The following is a 19,935-nucleotide window of genomic DNA, read 5'->3' as shown; positions in this document are numbered from 1 at the left end:
TGTTCGCCCTCCCCTTTCAGAATCTTATACACCCGATCAGAGACGTCCCGGACCCTGGCACGAGGGAGCAACAAACCTTCCGGGAATCCCGATCCTGACCACAAAATCTCCTGTCAATTTTCCTAACAATTGAGTCTCCTATCACTAGCGCTTTTCTATTCTGGCCCCATCCCTTCTTTGCCACAGTGTCAGGCTCAGTGCCAGAGAACTGACAACTATGGTTTTTCTCTGGTGGGTCATCCCCCCCAGCAGTATCCAAAACAATATACTTATTGCTGAGGGGAATGTCCACAGGGGATCTCTGCACTATCTGTCTGTTGCCTTTCCTCCCCCTGAGTTAGAATAGATTTGTGTCATGATAATGGTAGGTTAGATTAGGATTATAGTTAAGATAAGGATTAGGTTCAGCTTATAGAATCATAAAAATTCACCGTACAGAAGTAGGCCTTTCAGCCCTTTCTGTTGACACCAGCCAACTGGAGTAATCCAGTCCAATCTCAATGTTCAGTTCTTTGTCTGTATTGTGCCAGTTACGACACTTCAAGTACATATGCAAGCATTTCTAAAACACGACAAGGGTTTCTGCCTCTACCAAAATGTCAGGCAGAGAAACGTACCCACTACCAGTCCCCACCACCCTCTGAATGAAAACATTTCCTCTCATTTCCCCTCAAATTCCCACTGAACCTCCCCCCTCTCCCCCAACTCAAAACTTGTCGCTGCCCACCCTATTCCAAACTGTCCTAAAATAAATCCTCACCCCATCCTCAACAAAGCCTGCGCTGGTGTTCACTCAGGGGTCCCACCCACATGGATCCATGCACTGACTTGATCCCCTCAAGCCAGCCTGTGCCCCTCCCCACCAACACAGCCTATGACCTAGCACACCCCACAATCCGACCCAGTTTCTTGTCTGTCATACCTTATGATTCAAGCCACCTCGTTTTCTCATTTACAAATGCTAATTTCAATCAATTCCTCCTTCCCAAAATACCCTTGCTTCCAGAGCATTTTAAGAAGTTCTTTGTGCCTTTCTTCTTTAAAAATAGAACAAAATTAGTTGGTTAATTGCTCTGTCATTTCCTTGTTCTCCATTATTAATTCTCCTGTTTCAGACAAATGGTGGTTTGCATTTGCCTTCACTAACTGTTCTCTTGTTTGATGCTTATAGAAGCTCTTACAGTCCACCTTTATGTTCCTTGCAAGTTTACTCTTACTGTAATTTTCCCCTCTTAATCAATCTTCTTGCCCTCCTTTGTTGAATTGTAAACTGCTTTCAGTCCTCAGTTTTGTTACCTTTTCCAACTTTTATATGTTTCCTCTTTGAATTGACTGTCCTTAGTTTTTTTTTCAAACCATGGTCGGTCCACCTTTCCTGTTGGGTCTTTGGTCGAAAAGCAGCATCTAACTGCTGAAGAGGCTTCATTTTCCTTAAATATTAATCCTTACCTGCCCACTGTCATACATTTTAATGAAGTTATGCAGTCTATCACGGCCAACCCACCTCTTATAACTTTGTACGGGTTGTTCTGTTATAATGCGCATTTCATCAATGCAAATTCACTGTAATACGATTGGCAAATTGGGGATTGTGCTTCTACAGCACGTTTAAAATGTGTGTTAATGCAATTACAGCACCAACATTTTAAGCGTTGTTTCTAAAGTGCAATTTTTCTACAACACAGGGTTGCACAAGAACGTAACCATCTCGTTATAGAAGAACTGACTAGTTCTATTTGCTTAATTTAGGATCAAAGCATTGGATTGGGCATTTTCACTTTCGATGTCAATGATGAATTCCATCACGTTATGATCATTTTTTCCCAAGGATCTCTCACAAGAAGATTATTAACTAATCTCTTCTCATTGTTCCAAATCTAGGATAGTGTGTCACTGAGTTGGTTCTTCGATGTACTGATCTACAAAAAGGTCTTGCACACACTTCAGGAATTCACCACACTATTGTTGCTAATGTCGTTTGCACAGTCTGAATGTAGCTTGAAGTCACCCCTGTATTCCCCATTACATGTATCTCTAATTTTCTGTTTAATGCCATCCCCTGCTTATAGGCCTGTAGACAACACTTGACCTTTACTACCTTGAAGGATAAGGGCAACAGATACATGGGAACACATCCATTTGCACATTTCCCTCCAAGCCATTCACCATCCTGACTTGGAAATATATCACCATTCCATCACTACCACTGGGTCAAAATCCTGGAATACCCACACAAAGGCCTGTTTAAAACAGGGGTGAAGAGGAATTTCTTCCCTTGGAAGGCACTGAATCTGGATTTTTTTTTTAAATTGCCGAGGATTGATGAGGCTGTGTCATTTAGGCTGAGATAGATTTTAATCAGTAAGGGAGTTAAAGGTCATGAGGAAAAGGCTGGACTTGAGGATAATCATGTCTTAAGATCCCACTTGTGCGGATGCCCGCTCTTGCACACCCTATCACTTCCAATGCCCCCTCCATTGTACCCAATCCTTCACCATGCCCCATCTAACTTAATTAACTTCTCCCAATTCCCTCATTGCATCATATTGTCTCCCAACCTCCTCTCGCTCTTGTTTGGCAGTCTGACCCCCTATCCTTACTTCCGACTGGTCCCTTTTGCTGGGGATCACCCCAAGGTTTTTTCAAGGTTCCACAATCCTCAAACCTTCCAAATGTTTCATGTAACTATCAGGAGCCTTGTTTCTGTAATTCACACTGTGGGACCTGCATCATCTGTCACAGAGAAAGCTATAAATAGGACAAAGGTACAAACCTTCATAGATGTTGATGATGTGAGGGTGGTTTAAGGATGACATGATTTCAATCTCTCGTCGGATGTGTGCCATATCCTGTTCATCTTTGATTCGATCTTTCCGGATTGATTTTATTGCAACCTGTTGAACAATATACTACATGCAAATATAACATATTTCATCAGCATGTACTGAAACCATAAATACTGTCACTCATTGATCACAATCTGGGACCATTATGTGCTCCTTTGCAACTTCCACAGAAAATCAGAAAGGATCATTGTACTTCATCCTCACAAAGATCAAAGAGAAAAGAGGAGATTTTGAGTTTACTCAACAACCATTTCCAGGGGACTTCGGTCATTCTCAGGACTGTCAGGACACAGTTCCCATTCCCAAATGGCTTTGGTCCTAAAATCTGGAATTCCCTCCATTGACCTCTTCCGAGTTATGGCTGCGCTGTACCCTGTATTCACTCACGTGTGGATGAGAGGGAGGCTGGTGGAATGGGGGCTGGCAGATCCATTCATTGACGTTCACCACTCGGGAGAGGTTATTACCCTTCCTTCTAGAACTGCCTCATGGTCCTCAGGTTTATCACCCTAGTCAGTTGTTCCCTCAGCGAGTGACCCCAGGGTCCAATGACATCTCACCTTCTGCTCACAATAGAGCTCAGTGTCTGTTCTGGGCAGTTTCCAATAATTTCCATTGCAGTAATCCTCTTATGCAGTATTCCTTGAAGAGGCAACCTGGAGTAAGAGAAGCAGGTTGCCTATCCCATTGCTGCTGCTGTACGTTGTGTTCTCTGTTGAACAGAATGCAGGGTGCAGATGCAGCAGCCTACCCCATAATCATTCACACAAGGTGAATTCACAGATTTTGTGTGTTGTGCATTTTTGATTTGCAGGGGAGCAGGAATATTACAAACAGCAATCTACAAAGTCCAACATCGGGGAAGTTGCAAGTGGACAGGTGACAAGGCGAAAAGAGTGAAAAATTGCAACACAGTCTCACTGAAATATACAGCTCCTCCTTATTGAAATGTACAATAGCCATTGAAATATAAACCCCAAATGAAATATACATACAAACATAGGACAATACAAAATAGGTGCAAATATAGAAAATTCAGCTCCTTGGGTGTATTCTGCCTTTCAGCAAGATCAAGGCTGATCTGTTTCGGTTTTGAATTCCAGATTCCCATCTACCTCCAATAACCTTTGATTCCCTGCTTAACGAGATGTTATCTAGCTCCACCTTAAGAATATTCAATGCCCTACCGTTGAACTACCTTTTGAGACAGGAGAAAGTGAGGACTGCAGATGCTGGAGATCAGAGCTGAAAATGTGTTGCTGGAAAAGCGCAGCAGGTCAGGCAGCATCCAAGGAGCAGGAGAATCAACATTTCGGGCATAAGCCCTTCTTCAGGAAACCTTCAGGAAGCCTTTCCTGAAGAAGGTCTTATGCCCGAAACGTCGATTCTCCTGTTCCCTGGATGCTGCCTAACCTACTGCGCTTTTCCAACAACACATTTTCAGCTACCTTTTGAGACAGACAGTACCAAAGTCTAGGAGAAATATTTTCATAGGGTATTATAGTATTAGGCCCCTTTCAGTCCATTGTTTCCACACCAGTCAAAAGCAACCACCTAACTACAGTATTCTAATCCGATTTTCCAGTGCTTGGCTCATAGTCTCAGCATCTATACCTTAAATGGGAAGCCTCCAATTTCAAAACAGTGCCCATTAGTTCTGGACTGACCCATAAGAGGCAACATTTTCCACTTCCACCTTGCCAACACCATCCAGAATCTTCTCCAATTCAATCAAGTTACTCCTTATGCTCCTAAACACCAGTGAAAACAACCCCTATAAGTAAACACTCATACCCGATATCAATCTAGTAAATTTTCGATGTGGAGATGCCGGTGTTGGACTGGGGTGGACAAGGTCAGAAGTCACATGACACCAAGTTATAGTCCAACAAATTTATTTGAAATCAGAAGCTTTTGGAGTGCTGCTCCTTCATCAAGCTTGTGATTTCAAATAAACCTGTTGGGCTATAGTCCGGAACTGAATGACTTCTGACTTAGAAAATCTTCGAACTGCCTTCAATGCATTTACATCCTTTCTTGAGTAAGGAGACAAAAACAATTCAGTATTTGATGTAGTCCTTACCTTTATGTTCAATTCCTCACTACCATTAACTAACATTTAAGTCTTGCACTAGAAATCTAAATCCCTCTGAACCTTGGAATTCTGCAGTTGTTCTCTATTTATTTTCTGTTTTTTTATTTGTTCTATCAAAATGAAAAACTTCATTTTTTTCACAATATACTCCATCTGCCAGATTTTTGTTCACTCACTCAACTGATCAATAGCTCTCTGCAAAATTCTTCATCTCTTCTTCAGAACAGATTTTCTTACTTCTTTTCCTTGATGTCATCTGTGAAATTAGCAAAAGTATTTACTTTCCTAATCTCAATCATTGATGGATACTGTAAAATGTTGAGGCCCCAGCAGAACTCAACCATCACATCCTGTGAATCAGGGGAAAACCCATTCAGGTACACTGTTTTCTGACAGTCAGCCAATCTTCTACAATGTTAATATGTCAGCCCCTCATGTCATGAGCTTCTATTTTCCTCAATAACCTTCAATTTGGCACTTTTTAAATTGCCTTCTAAAATTCCAAATACAGTATGTCTACTCATTCCCAAATATCCACAGTGCATGTTACTCCTTCAAAGAACCTCTAACTTGGTTAAAAATGATTTCCCTATGATGAAATCTTGTTGACTTTTCCTGATCACCTTGAGTGTGTAATTGCTCATTTAACATTTCTAAATGTGTCACTATAATCTCTTTAATGATTAATTTTAATACCTTCCCTACAACAGATGTCAAGCTAACTGGTCTATATTATCCTGTTTTCTGTCTTCCTCCAAACTTGCTACTTATATGATACAGATCTCACTTATCTCTCCACCCTTCAGGCTCTCTGCCTGTATTCCTGATGAAGGGCTTTTGCTGATTTTACTGCTCCTCGGATGCTACCTGAACTTTTCCAGCACCAGTCTACTCTAGACTCTGGTTTCCAGTATCTGCAGTCATTGTTTTTACCTTACTTATATGATACATTCTAGTCTGACTGAAGATTTCCTGGATTGAGGGAATTTTGATAAATTAACACAATGCATCTATTACCGCATTAGCCACTTCTTTTAAGACCCTAGGATGAAGTCCATTTGGACTCAGATATCTCAGCATCCAGCTCCATCAGTTTGTTCGGTATCACTTCCTTCCTGGTGTAATTTCAGTTAGTTCCTCCCTCCCTTCCTCCTCCTGGTTTACAGCTATTACTGCAATAATTTTCTGCATCTCCTATAGTGAAAACAAAAGACAAACATTTCATTATTTGATCCACCATTTCCTCATTACTTATTGTGAATACTCCATTCTCATTTTCTGGAAGACCACACTCTCTTCTCCTTTGGATATCTGAATAAACATTGCTATCTTATTTTTTCCATTCCTAATTAGCTTCTGCAGATTAACCGTTGCAACATTCCTTGCTGTTCTTTAGAACCTGACTTGCCACTAACCTTGGTATAATTATATGCTTTTTCTTTACATTTGATGCTTTCCCTAACTTCTTCAGTTAACTGACTGGTGGTGGGTTTTTTAGAAGTTTTCTTTATGGTAGGAATTCACTTATCCTAGGTATTCTGAAATATCTACTTAAAAGTGTGCCACTGTATGTCTGTTGATCTAGTCTGTTAATCTACCAGTATTCTAGTTTGATTAGCTTTCATGCCTGTATTTGGATTCAACCTACAAGTAAAATTCAAGCATATTGCAACAAGATGGCACAGTGGTTAGTGCTACTGCCTCAGAGCACCAGGGACCTGGGTTCAATTCCACTCTTGGGCGACTGTGTGGAGTTTGCACTTTCTCCCCATTTCTGCATCTATGCTTTGGTCCTCCCACAGTCCAAAGATGTGCAGGTTAGGTGGATTGGTCATGCTAAATTGCCCATAGTATCCAGGGATGTGTAGGGTTGGTGGGTTAGCCATAGGAAATGCAGGGTGAAGGATTTAAGGTGGAGCAGACTGGTGGTGAGTCTGGGTGTGATGGTCTTTGGATTGTTGATGCCAATTTGATGGGCTGAATGGCCTCTTTTTGCACTGAAGAATTCTATGCTTCTATGATTGTGGGCAATGCTCCTTAGTGTACCTTAACTTTGACATTAGTAATTAGCTCTGTCACATTACACAATACTAAGTCTAATACAATCTGCTCTCTGGTCAGTTCCAGAATGCACTGCTCCAAAAAAACTACCTTAAAAGTACTCCTTGAACTTTTCAACCAGGCTACTATAGTCAATCTGATTTTTCTATTTTATATGTAGATTAAAGTCACCCATGAATATTACCATCCTTTTATCAAAACCACCCAAAATTTCTTCTTAAATACTTTGTTTCACATTGTGACTACTGTTCAGTGACCTGTACACCATTTCCACTTGTCACTTCTTTCCCCTATAATTTCCCACTTTCATCAAAACCAGTTCTACCTCCTGATCTACTGAACCAACCTAATTGTTGCAAAAATGCCATCCTTGATCCTCAGCGCTACTCTTCCACCTTTACTGAATTTCTTAATCTACTTGAATATCATGCACCCCACAGTATTCAGGGTCTAATTTTTGTCTTGTTGCAGTCTTGACTCTGTAATCAGATCATATCAGATTATATTTATTTACTTCAAATGTGTGCTATCAATTTACTGACTTTGTTCTGAATGCTATGTACATGCAAAAATTGAGCCTTTAGTTTTGTCTTTTTGTTGTCTTTGCAGCGTCTAATTTTGACTGTTGGTGTACTCCTAAGTTTTTTTTTCCTCTGTCCATTCCTACCATTTCCTATATAATTTATTTTACACTTACCATAACTATTTAAATTTAAAACCCTCTCTACTTTCCTAGGTTATACAGCCATGACAGGCAGCACCCACTTGCCCCAGTATTGATGGCAATGGTGCATGAACCAATTTCTCCCACGCCAGTCTTTGAGCTACATATATGTCTCTCTATAATTTACATATCCTACGGCAATTTGTATGCAACTCATGTAATAATCCTTAATTCCTTAATGTTTAAGAATTCAGCCACTCCTGCAGTCATCCAATAGGCTAAGAGAATCTCAAAACCACTAGACAGGTGCAGAGGCTGACACTCCCGTCCAGAGCTCCCTCTAACTTTCTTTCTGGCTGCCACTAAGGCCAAGGAATGGCAGAGTTCTGGATCCAGATAGCGATGCAGTATTCAGCAAGCTGACACTGATCACTGTGAATCATTGAAGCGGGTGATCTTGTCCCTTTAATACTCTTCAAATTAGAGGATCAATCCTAAGTGGTGTCATTGACTCTTGGTACAAAACATTCAAGTAACTTTCTCCTTGATGCGTCGCAGTCTCCAGGTCATAAACTCTGCGCCAAAGCTGCTCATACATCCAACACTGACTGCAAATGGGATTGTCTTCATTCACAATGCTATCCAGAAGCTTCCAAGTGCTGAAGCCTTGACACGTCATCTATCCTGCCACTATAATGAACTTTAATTCCTTATTTAATTCTATTAGAACTTATTTGTGTTGCTTTTTTATATATTTTGTTAACTTTACCATCAAATTAGCTATGTTAAATTTTAAGAGTAGAAAAGATCTTAACCAAATATCAAAGACTCACCAAACAGATAGCATCCCCTCCTCCCTGACTAAAATCTCTGGGGGACACACACCAACCAGCCCCACTGCCCTGTGGCCAACCACTGCAACTCCCCCTTTCACGCCGCCAAGGACATGCAAGTCCTGGGCCTCCTCCACCACCAAATCCAAGACACCCAACACCTGGAGGAAGAACACCTCATCTTCCGTCTTGGGACCCTCCAACCACATGGCATCAATGTCGATTTCACCAGTCTCCTCACCTCCCCTCCCCCCACCATATCCCAGATCCAACCCTCCAACTCAGCACCACCCTCTTGAACTGTTCAAGCTGTCTATCTTCTTTCCCACTTATCCACTCCAACCTATCACTATCACCCCCACCTACATCTGCCTATTGCCTTCCAAGCTACCTTCCCCCCAACTCCACCTTTTATCTCTCAGTCCCCTTGGGCCTCTCTCCACAATCCTGATGAAAGGCTTATGTCTGAAATGTCAACTCTCCTGCTCCTTGGATGCTGCCTGACCGGTTGCTTTTCCAGCACATTGTTTGACTAATATTTAGAACTCTCACCAAAACTTACACACACACCCTTCAATAGGATTGTTTCACAGAAACAGCAAGAAAAAGCCGTGCCTTCAGTTGTTGAAATTCAAACACTGGAATTCACTTCCCAACCTCCAACTCACTCTTCATTTTGTGATGTTGCATAAAGCTTTTGTCCCTGACGAAGCTTCTGGTCACTAGTTCCTGATGTCTCCTTGTATGGTTCACTGTGAGATTTGCAGTGAAGTTAATGATTACACACGTCTGCACTGATTTGGCTGAATTATCAGTGAGGGGCAGGGTCACTGGATAATATTGTTCCAATTCAAAGCACATTTACTGCCCTTTCACGATATCAACACAGCCCAGGAAACAACATCATGTTGTTGTTGATTAAGACCAATAAAGATCCAACCTTGGTAATTGTCTCAACTTTCAGGTCAGTCCTTGCCAATGTCAGAGTGTTTGTGGCAATACGAGGTTTTAAAAGGCACACATTCGGGAATGCCTAACTTGCCAGGCAGGTTGAACTTCTGTGGACATTAGATGCAACTTTGGGAAGAATTTTCCGATGCCTCAAGCAACATGGACAATGGTGAGAAAGTTTAGAAAACACAGAGAATGAAACAAAATCAGATTGCTGATGTTGAGAGAAAGATTCCTGGGTTTCCCCCTAAAGTTTAAACAGTGAGTTTTGAATCTCCTGAACAGATAACTTGCTTCATTTTGATGCAGCTTTCCCACTTCCTTGACAAACTAGATAGCGCCAAATCTAAACATGAAACATTGATCCGGCAACACAGCTCACACCTTGCTTCTCTGAGTCTTTGTCCAGCTCCATGTTACCACCAACTCCCTGCATGCTCCATGGGCACTGACTAACCAACATCACTAGATGTCCAAATAGCTGGCATCACCAAATGCCCAGTCTCACCACGTCCCAGGGGTCACTTTGAGACCATCTCACATGCCATTTTTGCCTGTTCACAGCTTCACACCGGAGCTCAGGGAGGCAATGCCTTGACTGTTACTGCCAGGCTGTTTTGCACACATGGACATACCTCATGCAGCTATGGAGGATGCATGGCTCTTCAACATTTACATTCACATTAGCCACATTATGAGGGGAATGAATGGTCAACAAGGACAAGGCAATTTGCAAAGCCATTGGTTCAAAAGTTGAGGGCATGGTAGAATGGTTACCAAGATTAGATCATCTGGAATACAGGGAGAACTATTCATTTGGAGATGAATTGGCTAGAAGGTAGGGGACAGAGGGTGGTGGTGGAGGGTTGCTTTTTGGACAAGAGACCTGTGACCTTATGGAGGTTTATAAAATCATAAGGGGCATGGATAGGATGATTAGTCAAGATCGTTTGTCCAAAACTGGAGGGCATAGGTTTAGGGTGAGAGGGGACAGATTTAGAAGGGACCCAGAGACAACTGTTGCACCCAGAGGGTGGTGAGTGAATGGAATGAGCTGCCAGAAGAAGTGGTGGAGGCTGGTACAATTAAAGATTTAAAAAGCATTTGGATGAGTATATGAATAGGAAAGATTTAGAGGGATATAGGCTAAATGCTGGAAAATAGGACTAGATGTATTTAGGAAATCTGGTCAGCATGGATGAATTGGACCGAAGGGCCTGTTTCCATTGCTGTACGTCTCTCTGACTGTAAGTGGGGAATATTAATCGTAAGACTAAGGAGTTGAACAGTAAGTGGGCAGGCTGAAAGGTCATCAGGGACACAGGAAGGGAACATGAAGGATTGGGCAGAATCATTGTTTGCCCCAGGTCACTCATGAGAACTCAGAGCTGAAACTTTGGCATCTTGGCACCAAGCTCCAAAGCACAATACCAAAACAAACTGGCTGCACACACCCACAGGGTGGATCAGGAAGGTTTCTGCTTTTCTCTTCAGGAGCAGAATACAATGATTCGCAAGTGGGACCCAGCTAATGTAACCTTTAATTGCGTCATGCCACCTATCGGTTCTCAAGTTGGATTCTATCGAGAGGTCGTTCTTTTAGCAACAATGAACCTTACAACTTTTAGCCATTTCTCCATCACTTTTCACACCAGACATTGGAACACAATGTCTCAGATCACACAATGTCACATCGTGATGGACGATGCCTGTATTTAACTCTCCAGGGTAGCATTTGCATTTTGATTTTGTAACATACCTCTATAAAGTTGGAGTTCAGAACTCCTTAGCAAGGCAAGAATATCATGGACCTCCTTTCTGAAGGGGAATCTTTCCTGTCACACTGTGCAAGGCCACAACATGTTGTTTTATTGTGGTCAACGTGAAGGCTCAGGAATACTATTGTGATATCACCATGCAGTGTCTCAGCTTCCCTTTTGGTGCCATTTGCTGGGTTCTAATGTTGAAAAATGTGGTGCTGGAAAAACACAGCAGGTCAGGCAGCATCCGAGGAGCAGGAGAATCGACGTTTCGGGCATAAGCCCTTCTTCAGGAATGAGGCTGGTGTGCCAAGTGGGCTGAGATAAAAGGTAGGGGGGAGGGAATTTGGGGGAGGGGCGCTGGGAATACGATAGGTGGAAGGAGGTGAGGGTGAGGGTGATAGGCCAGAGAGGGAGTGGGGGCGGAGAGGTCGGGAAGAAGATTGCAGGTCAAGAGGGCGGTGCTGAATCCGGGGGTTGGGACTGAGATAAGGTGGGGGAGGGGAAATGAGGAAGCTGGAGAAATCTACATTCATCCCGTGTGGTTGGAGGGTTCCTAGGTGGAAGATGAGGTGCTCTTCCTCCAGACGCCATGTGGCCAGGGTCTGGCGATGGAGGCGGCCAAGGACCTGCATGTCATTGGCGAAGTGGGAGGGGGAGCAAAAGTGTTCAGCCACGGGACGGTTGGGTTGGTTGGTGCGGGTGTCCCAGAGGTGTTCCCTGAAACGTTCCACAAGTAGGCGGCCTGTCTCCCCAATGTAGAGGAGACCACATCAGGTGCAGCGGATGCAATAGATGGTGTGTGTGGAGGTGCAGGTGAATTTGCAACGGATATAGAAGGATCCATTGGGGCCTTGGAGGGAGGTGAGGGGGGAGGTGTGGTCGCAAGTTTTGCACTTCTTGCAATTGCAGGGGATGGTGCCAGGAGTGGAGGTTGGGTTGGTGGGGTGTATGGACCTGACGAGGGAGTCGCAGAGGGAGTGGTCTCTCCTGAATGCAGATAGAGGTGGAGAGGGAAATATATCCCTGGTGGTGGGGTCTGTCTGGAGGTGGCGGAAATGACGGAGGATGATACGATGTATCCGGAGGTTGGTAGGGTGGAAGGTGAGGACCAGTGGGGTTCTGTCCTGGTGGCGATTGGAGGGGCGGGGTTCAAGGGCGGAGGAGCTGGAAGTGGAGGAGATGCGGTGGAGAGGTCGTCGACCACGTTGGAGGGGAAATTGCGATCTTTGAAGAAGGAGGGCATCTGAGTTGTTCGATAGGGGAATTGGTCCTCCTGGGAGCAGATCCAGTGGAGATGGAGGAATTGGGAATATGGGATGGCGTTTTTACAGGGGGCAGGGTGGGAGTAGCTGTGGGAGTCTGTCGGTTTGTAGTAAATGTCTGTGTTGAGTCAGTCGCCCGAGATAGAAATGGTCTAGGAAGGGGAGGGAGAAGTCTGAGACGGTCCAGGTAAATTTGAGGTTGGGGTGGAAAGTGTTAGTAAAGTGGATGAACTGTTCAACCTCCTCGTGGGAGCACAAGGTAGCGCCACAAGGAAGTGGGAGGATTGGAAGGAGAAGTTGTTAAGAGTGAGGACCAGTTCAGTCAGTCGAAGGAGGGAGTCATCCATAACCTCATTACCTCGGGGGATCTCCCATCCACTGCCCCAACCTCATAGTCCCACAACCCCGCACCACCCATTTCTACCTCCTGCCCAAAATCCACAAACCTGACTGACCCAGCCGACCCATTGTCTCCGCTTGCTCCTGCCCCACCGAACTCATCTCTGCATACCTCGACACTGTCCTGTCCCTCTTAGTCCAAGAACTCCCCACCTACGTTCGGGACACCACCCACGCCCTCTACCTCCTCCATGATTTTCGCTTCCCCAGCCCCCAACGCCTTATCTTCACCATGAACACCCAGTCCCTATACAGTTCCATCCCCCAACACAAAGGCCTCCAAACCCTTCGCTTCTTCCTCTCCCGCCGACACAACCAGTACCCTTCCACTGACTGAACTGGTCCTCACTCTTAACAATTTCTCCTTCCAATCCTCCCACTTCCGCCAAACCAAAGGGCCCCAGCTATGCCTGCCTCTTCGTCGGATATGTGGAAGAGTCCATCTTCCACAGCTACATTGGCACCACCCCCCCACCTTTTCCTCCGCTATATCGATGACTGCATCGGCGCTGCCTCGTGCTCCCACGAGGAGGTTGAACAGTTCATCCACTTTACTAACACCTTCCACTCCAACCTCAAATTTACCTGGACCGTCTCAGACTCCTCCCTCCCCTTCCTAGACCTCTCCATTTCTATCTCGGACGACCGACTCAACACAGACATTTACTACAAACCGACCGACTCCCACAGCTACCTAGATTACACCTCCTCTCACACTGCCCCCTGTAAAAATGCCATCCCATTCTCCCAATTCCTCCGCCACATCTGCTCCCAGGAGGACCAATTCCACTACCGAACAACTCAGATGCCCTCCTTCTTCAAAGACCGCAATTTCCCCTCCGACGTGGTCGACGATGCTCTCCATCGCATCTCCTCCACTTCCCGCTCCTCCGCCCTTGAACCCCGCCCCTCCAATCGCCACCAGGACAGAACCCCACTGGTCCTCACCTACCACCCCACCAACCTCCGGATACATCGTATCATCCTCCGTCATTTCCGCCACCTCCAGACAGACCCCACCACCAGGGATATATTTCCCTCTCCACCTCTATCTGCATTCAGGAGAGACCACTCCCTCTGCGACTCCCTCATAAGGTCCACACCCCCCACCAACCCAACCTCCACTCCAGGCACCTTCCCCTGCAACCGCAAGAAGTGCAAAACTTGCGACCACACCTCCCCCCTCACCTCCCTCCAAGGCCCCAATGGATCCTTCTATATCCGTCACAAATTCACCTGCACCTCCACACACATCATTTATTGTATCCGCTGCACCCGATGTGGTCTCCTCTACATTGGGGAGACAGGCCGCCTACTTGCGGAATGTTTCAGGGAACACCTCTGGGACACCCGCACCAACTAACCCAACCACCCCTGTGGCTGAACACTTTAGCTCCCCCTCCCACTCCGCCAATGACATGCAGGTCCTTGGCCTCTTCCATCGCCAGACCCTGGCCACATGACGCCTGGAGGAAGAGCGCCTCATCTTCCACCTAGGAACCCTCCAACCACACGGGATGAATGTAGATTTCTACAGCTTCCTCATTTCCCCTCCCCCCACCTTATCTCAGTCCCAACCCCCGGATTCAGCACCGCCCTCTTGACCTGCAATCTTCTTCCCGACCTCTCCGCCCCCAACCCCTCTCCGGCCTATCACCCTCACCTCCTTCCACCTATCGTACTCCCAGCGCCCCTTCCCCAAATTCCCTCCCCCTACCCTTTACCTCCGCCCGCTTGGCACACCAGCCTCATTCCTGAAGAAGGGCTTATGCCCGAAACGTCGATTCTCCTGCTCCTCGGATGCTGCCTGACCTGCTGTGCTTTTCCAGCACCAACTCTCCACTCTGGTCTTCAGCATCTGCAGTCCTCACTTTCTCCTGGGTTCTAATGTTGTCAGGGCTATATCCTGTGATAGGATTAGTGATGGAGCCCTGCAGCATCTGAGCTGATGATGAGCTGGAGTTTAAATATAGCATCAATGGCATCCACATCGCAAACTCCTGGCAGTGACGAACACTTCTAACCTATCCCACCAAGACAGGCACTGAGAGCCTATGATCATTATTAATGAGCTGAACAGCAGAGCCATGGGGCTCTGAAGGATCTGACATCCCCACCCCCATCCAAAATTAAAATTGCAAAATCCTGGGAACATTCAGCCCATCATCCTGCCTGCTTGGGAGTTTGCAGTTACTCCTAATAGGGAGAATCCATACCTTTCTCTGTCCCAGTCTTTGTCTTCCTCCGTCTGTTGCTGTTTCAGTCTGCTAACCACCCTGTCTGCTTCCCTCACTTTGTCTGTACCCCTCCCTCTCTGTCAATACTTGTGACACATTTGTGCCATTTTCCCAAAGACACTTGCTTTTACCCAATGAAGAGAAAGCTCTCTGACTTCCAAGAATGCAGTGGATGAAGAATTAGTTTGTTCCATTTTTGGCCTTGGGGCTCATAGCTTATGATCTGCCTATTCAGATCAAGAAGAGTCACACTCAAAGATTGTGCAGCCCCCTTAGCAGACTGATTGTGGCAGTTTTTAACACTGTTCTCTGTTCAGTACACTGCTGCTGAGCTCAGCAGGAGCACCTGGGAGATAGAGAACACAACCCAGAGGAAGCTGCCCAGTCCCTGAGCTCAGTTTGACAACCTGCTAAGGACCGCAACGCAGTGTTCAAAGCTTAAAAATAAAGATTAAAACAGTAAACAACTATCCTGATTTCACTCACTCATTTCCAGACACCTTCTATGCCCCATCCAAGCCTCCCTGTGCCCTTGACTTGTCCCTAGCGCCCTTATAGATCCCATGCCAATCTATACTCACATGGCACAGCCTGTGCCATCCTACATCCCCATATACCTTTGTAATCCCTATTCAAACTGTACTCTGTACCCCTCACTCTCTGCTCTACCCTTTCCATGCCAACTCACCGGTGGCTAACCCTCAGCAGCCATGCTGACAGTGTCTATTGATGTTTTCACTATTGGAAAAAACACTAATTGATAACAAGAACACAACAGACAAATACATTGAAATTCCTTCAACATATTCCTTATGGAAGCCAATGGGCCAGTGACGTTTCCACTAGATCACCTCCCCCCTCTAGTTAAAGTACTTGTGATATCTGATTTCATTTCTTTATTTTTGAGGCATTTTGGTGAATGTCTAGACTGTTTCCAAAGACTGTTAAGTGTCAGCCACATTGTGGTGGTTCAGGAGTCACATCAGGTAAGATGCTAGTGAACCAAATTTGGTTCTTAAGAAAACCAGCAAGTGTTTAAAGTTTTGATTCCCAATATTTATTGAATTTAGTCTACTATCGGCCATTTGGGATTTGACACCAGGTCCCCAGAACATTACACAGAATTATAGAATCCCTATGGTGCAGATCGAGGCTATTCAGCCCATTGAGTCTACACTGACCCTCCAAAGAGCATCACATCCAGATGCAGCCCACCACCCTATCCCTGTGACCGTGTAATTATCCTGACTAATCCACCTCGCCCACACATCCCTGGACACTACAAACAATTTAGCATGGTTAAACCACCTAACCTGCACATCTTTGGACGATGTGAGAAATCCAAAGCATCTGGAGGAAACCCAGACAGACATGAGGAGAACATGCAAACTCCACACAGTCACATAAGGCTGGAATTGAACCCAGGGCCCTGAGACAGCAGTGCTAAACGCTGAGCCACTGCGTGCCTTTCAATTCAACGCCATAGACCACTCGGCCACATTACGTGGGTCTCTGGATTGCTAGTCCAGTTGACCACCACCTTCCCTCAAGTTAAACTGCATCGTTACATCTATCAATTAATCTAGTCCAAGATGGGGAACAGCATGTAATGAGACTGAGAGGAGAGGGAAAGGGTTTCTGGACAGTTTTATCCAGAATATATTCAAACCCAAAACTGGCTCAGGAAAGGGAGTGTATGACTGTTAGGGAGAGAAGTTTGTAAAGGGACAGGGTAAATCCAGTTATTGTGGTCATGTTGGAATAAAAAAAGCAGAGGAGGTGCTGAGAAAGTAGCAGCAGGACCTGGACGAGGACAATCTCTGGGCTCCATGTAAATTAGCACAGGAGCAGAGAGATTGGGAGAATTGAAATGTAGGGAAGAGGTTCTTATCCATGGAAGACGGGCACCAGTTCTGAAATCAGAAGTATCCATAGGATGGACTTTCCTGAACCGGGATTGTTGATGACATTAGTGTGACTCCATCTCACATGCAATGTAGCAGCTCCTCCTGAATGACAGCTGCTGTACTTTGTAATCTGTCAGAAAAGTCAATTAATCAACCCACTTGAAATCAGAATATACCAATGTCCAAGATGCATCTAGTTGCTCTATCAATCAATCTTCTGATACATTTTCTCAGTAAGAGCCCAGTTTCAGTTGTCAGGTTACCATAGTTAATAATAACACTACATAAGGGGTGGGATCAGCCCCTGACAAGCCACCTCCCCCCTCACCTCCATCCAAGGCCCCAAACGAGCCTTCCACATCCATCAATGTTTCACCTGCACTTCCACACATGTCAGTTATTGTATCCGTTACGGTTTCCTCTACATTGGCAAGACTGGATGCCTTCTCGCAGAGCGCTTCAGAGAACATCTCCGGGACACCGGCACCAATCAACCCCACCGCCCCATGGCCGAACATTTCAACTCCCCCTCTCACTCTGTTGAGGACATGCAGGTCCTGGGCCTCCTCCATCGCCACCTGACGCCTGGAGGAAGAACACTTTATCTTCCGCCTTGGGACCCTCCAACCCCATGACTTCAATGTGGATTTCACCAGTTTCCTCATTTCCCCTCCCCCCCACTTACCCCAGTTCCAACCTTCCAGTTCAGCACACTCTAATGACCTGTCCCATCTGTCAATCTTCCTTCCCACCTATCTGCTCCACCCTCGTCTCTGACCTATCACCATCATCCCCACCTCCATTCACCTACTGCACTCTCAGCTACCTTCCCCCCAGCCCCACCCCCTTCCCATTTATCTCTCTACCCCGAGGTTCCCAACTGCATTCCTGATGATGAGCTTATGCCTGAAACGTCAATTCTCCTGCTCCTCGGATGCTGTCTGACCAGCTGTGCTTTTCCAGCAACATACTCTCAGCTCTGATCTCCAGCATCTGCAGACCCCACTTTCTCTCAGTGGAAAGGTAAATAGGAAGGTAGCAGCTAGAGGCTTTAAAATGGGAAGATTGGACAGATGAATTGTCAAGAAACAATAACAGTCTAAGTGTAAACAGAGCGAGGCATGAGAACATAGGAAGGAGAAATTGTTACAAACTAATAAAGCAAAACAACTTTAATACATGTCCATATATAGTCACTGTTTTAAAAACAAATCTACAAAGATAGCAGTTGTAACTGGATTGAGGAGTAGCCTTCCAAAAGCCAAAAATCAGCCAACGGCCAATGCCTCGAGTACCTCCTGATGGGCCTAGAGTGCTAATTATCATGTTAGAAACTGTCAAAAAGACAGAAATAAAAAAACCCAGTAGAATTGCTAGTCACAACAGGAGATGTGTGAATAACAACATTCTACTGCTCCTCTCAGATGAGCCATAGACAGCTGGTTATTTGCAATGCAATATTTGGTCTTGACAGTCACGGTTTCCCCTAATCCAGCCTTCCCAGGAGACTTGGTCACATGACTCCACAGTATTAAACCTTTTTAACCATACCATTCTGAAATAGCAGGCAGTGAAGGCCATACAACCTCGACTGATAAAATTTTCAAAAAACTTCCTTGGAAAACTTTAGAAGAGATTTGGCTTATTTTAAAAGCAAGCACATTGATAAATAAATTGTGTCAGTTGTTTGCTTTTGCTAATTGAATCATTTCTTTGCTGCTTTCAAATTGATCTCCTCTGTTCTATATTTGCAAGTGTTATTCAGCATGCCCCCTGTATTTGAGTGAGAGAGACATAAATGCTTAACATCCACAGTGTGGTGCAACCCCTTCAACAGAGGGAATGATAGAAGCTGTTCACACAGGGACAAACTCTAAGTAGCAATCTGATTCTGGACAGCTGGTAAACGAAGGGAGAGACCTGTTTTAAAATTTACAAGCTACTGATGACAAAAGAAAGAGCAGATAGTTCTGACAAGCAAGTAAATAGAGCTAGAGAGAAAGGCTAAGAAGATGCTTGAATAGAAATTGAGATAAAGTGCTGGGAAAAATGAAAATTGTCTGTACAACAATATCCATAATTAAACAGGAGAGTCTGAAGGAAGCTATGGGAGGAACCAGACATAGTAGGCTTAACAACTGGTATGGCTTCAGGGAAAGAGGACTAATAATTAAAAGCTGCAAAATATAATGCATTTAGAACAGATAGAGGGGGATTCAGGGAGGTGGAGTTTGGAATAACTGTAGAAAATGGGAGGAGCAGTTATCAACATGAGGTGGAGAGTATGAGAATTCAATAATGTAAAATGTTTAATAGGGAGGAGATTCTCCTCCATCTCCCTGCCCCTTGCAGATTCCTCCTTTGATTACACTTTCAAATCTGTCATTTGTGTAGGTATTTCAAATTGCTTTCATTCGGTAATTTCTACTCACTAGCCAGTGTCCCTCCCTGATGAGCTCAATCCATTCTCTGCTCATTTTGAAGGACAGGTCAGTGAAATGATGTCACCTGCCCCAACAGCCTCAGTTGCACCTGTATCCACAGTTACCGCCTCAGACAATCAGATTGACCTTCTAGAGGGTGAACTCATGGAAATCAACTGGCCTGGATGGAGTCTCCAGCCATTGTGAGATATTGTGTTATAGGTTGTTATCTTTATTAACTCACTCACCAGCTCGCTATATTCTTAAATGCCGGGTTCCTGTTCATTCATTTATAACCCTTCACTAACCCGTTATTTACTATAACATGGTTTCATAAAACTGCGGTTCTGTAATTTATTTTACTATTGCAAGATGGACTAAAATTAAAGCAATACTTCTAAATCCATTACTGCTCCCTTACAACTTCAACCCCATCAGACTATTTTTACATCAAAAGTCACCTCTGAATAATTATCAAAGACTACTAACCAGAA

At 44.8% G+C, this 19,935-nt stretch overlaps 1 protein-coding gene across 2 annotated transcripts in view; it reads right to left on the bottom strand.

Annotated features, from left to right (window-relative positions):
- The window catches only part of nuak1b (NUAK family, SNF1-like kinase, 1b), an 88,203-nt gene that overhangs the window by 42,631 nt on the left and 25,637 nt on the right, over nucleotides 1-19,935 (bottom strand). Inside the window, exons 1-2 of one of the 2 annotated variants that reach the window (XM_087999744.1) lie at nucleotides 5,118-5,186; nucleotides 2,774-2,894 (exon numbers count right to left, since the gene is read on the bottom strand). In XM_087999744.1, coding sequence (XP_087855870.1) covers nucleotides 2,774-2,846 — 73 coding nt within the window. In that variant the 5' untranslated portion in view covers nucleotides 2,847-2,894; nucleotides 5,118-5,186. Of the gene's footprint in view, nucleotides 1-2,773; nucleotides 2,895-5,117; nucleotides 5,187-19,935 lie in introns of those variants that run through there. The other variant, XM_043713269.2, reaches the window with a different exon arrangement.

This window comes from Chiloscyllium plagiosum, unplaced genomic scaffold, assembly GCF_037043375.1.
Source record: "Chiloscyllium plagiosum isolate Xiang-an unplaced genomic scaffold, Cpla_swu_hap1 HiC_scaffold_23, whole genome shotgun sequence".
NCBI classification, from domain to species: Eukaryota; Metazoa; Chordata; class Chondrichthyes; order Orectolobiformes; family Hemiscylliidae; genus Chiloscyllium; species Chiloscyllium plagiosum.
This window is presented reverse-complemented; position numbering and strand designations above follow the sequence as displayed.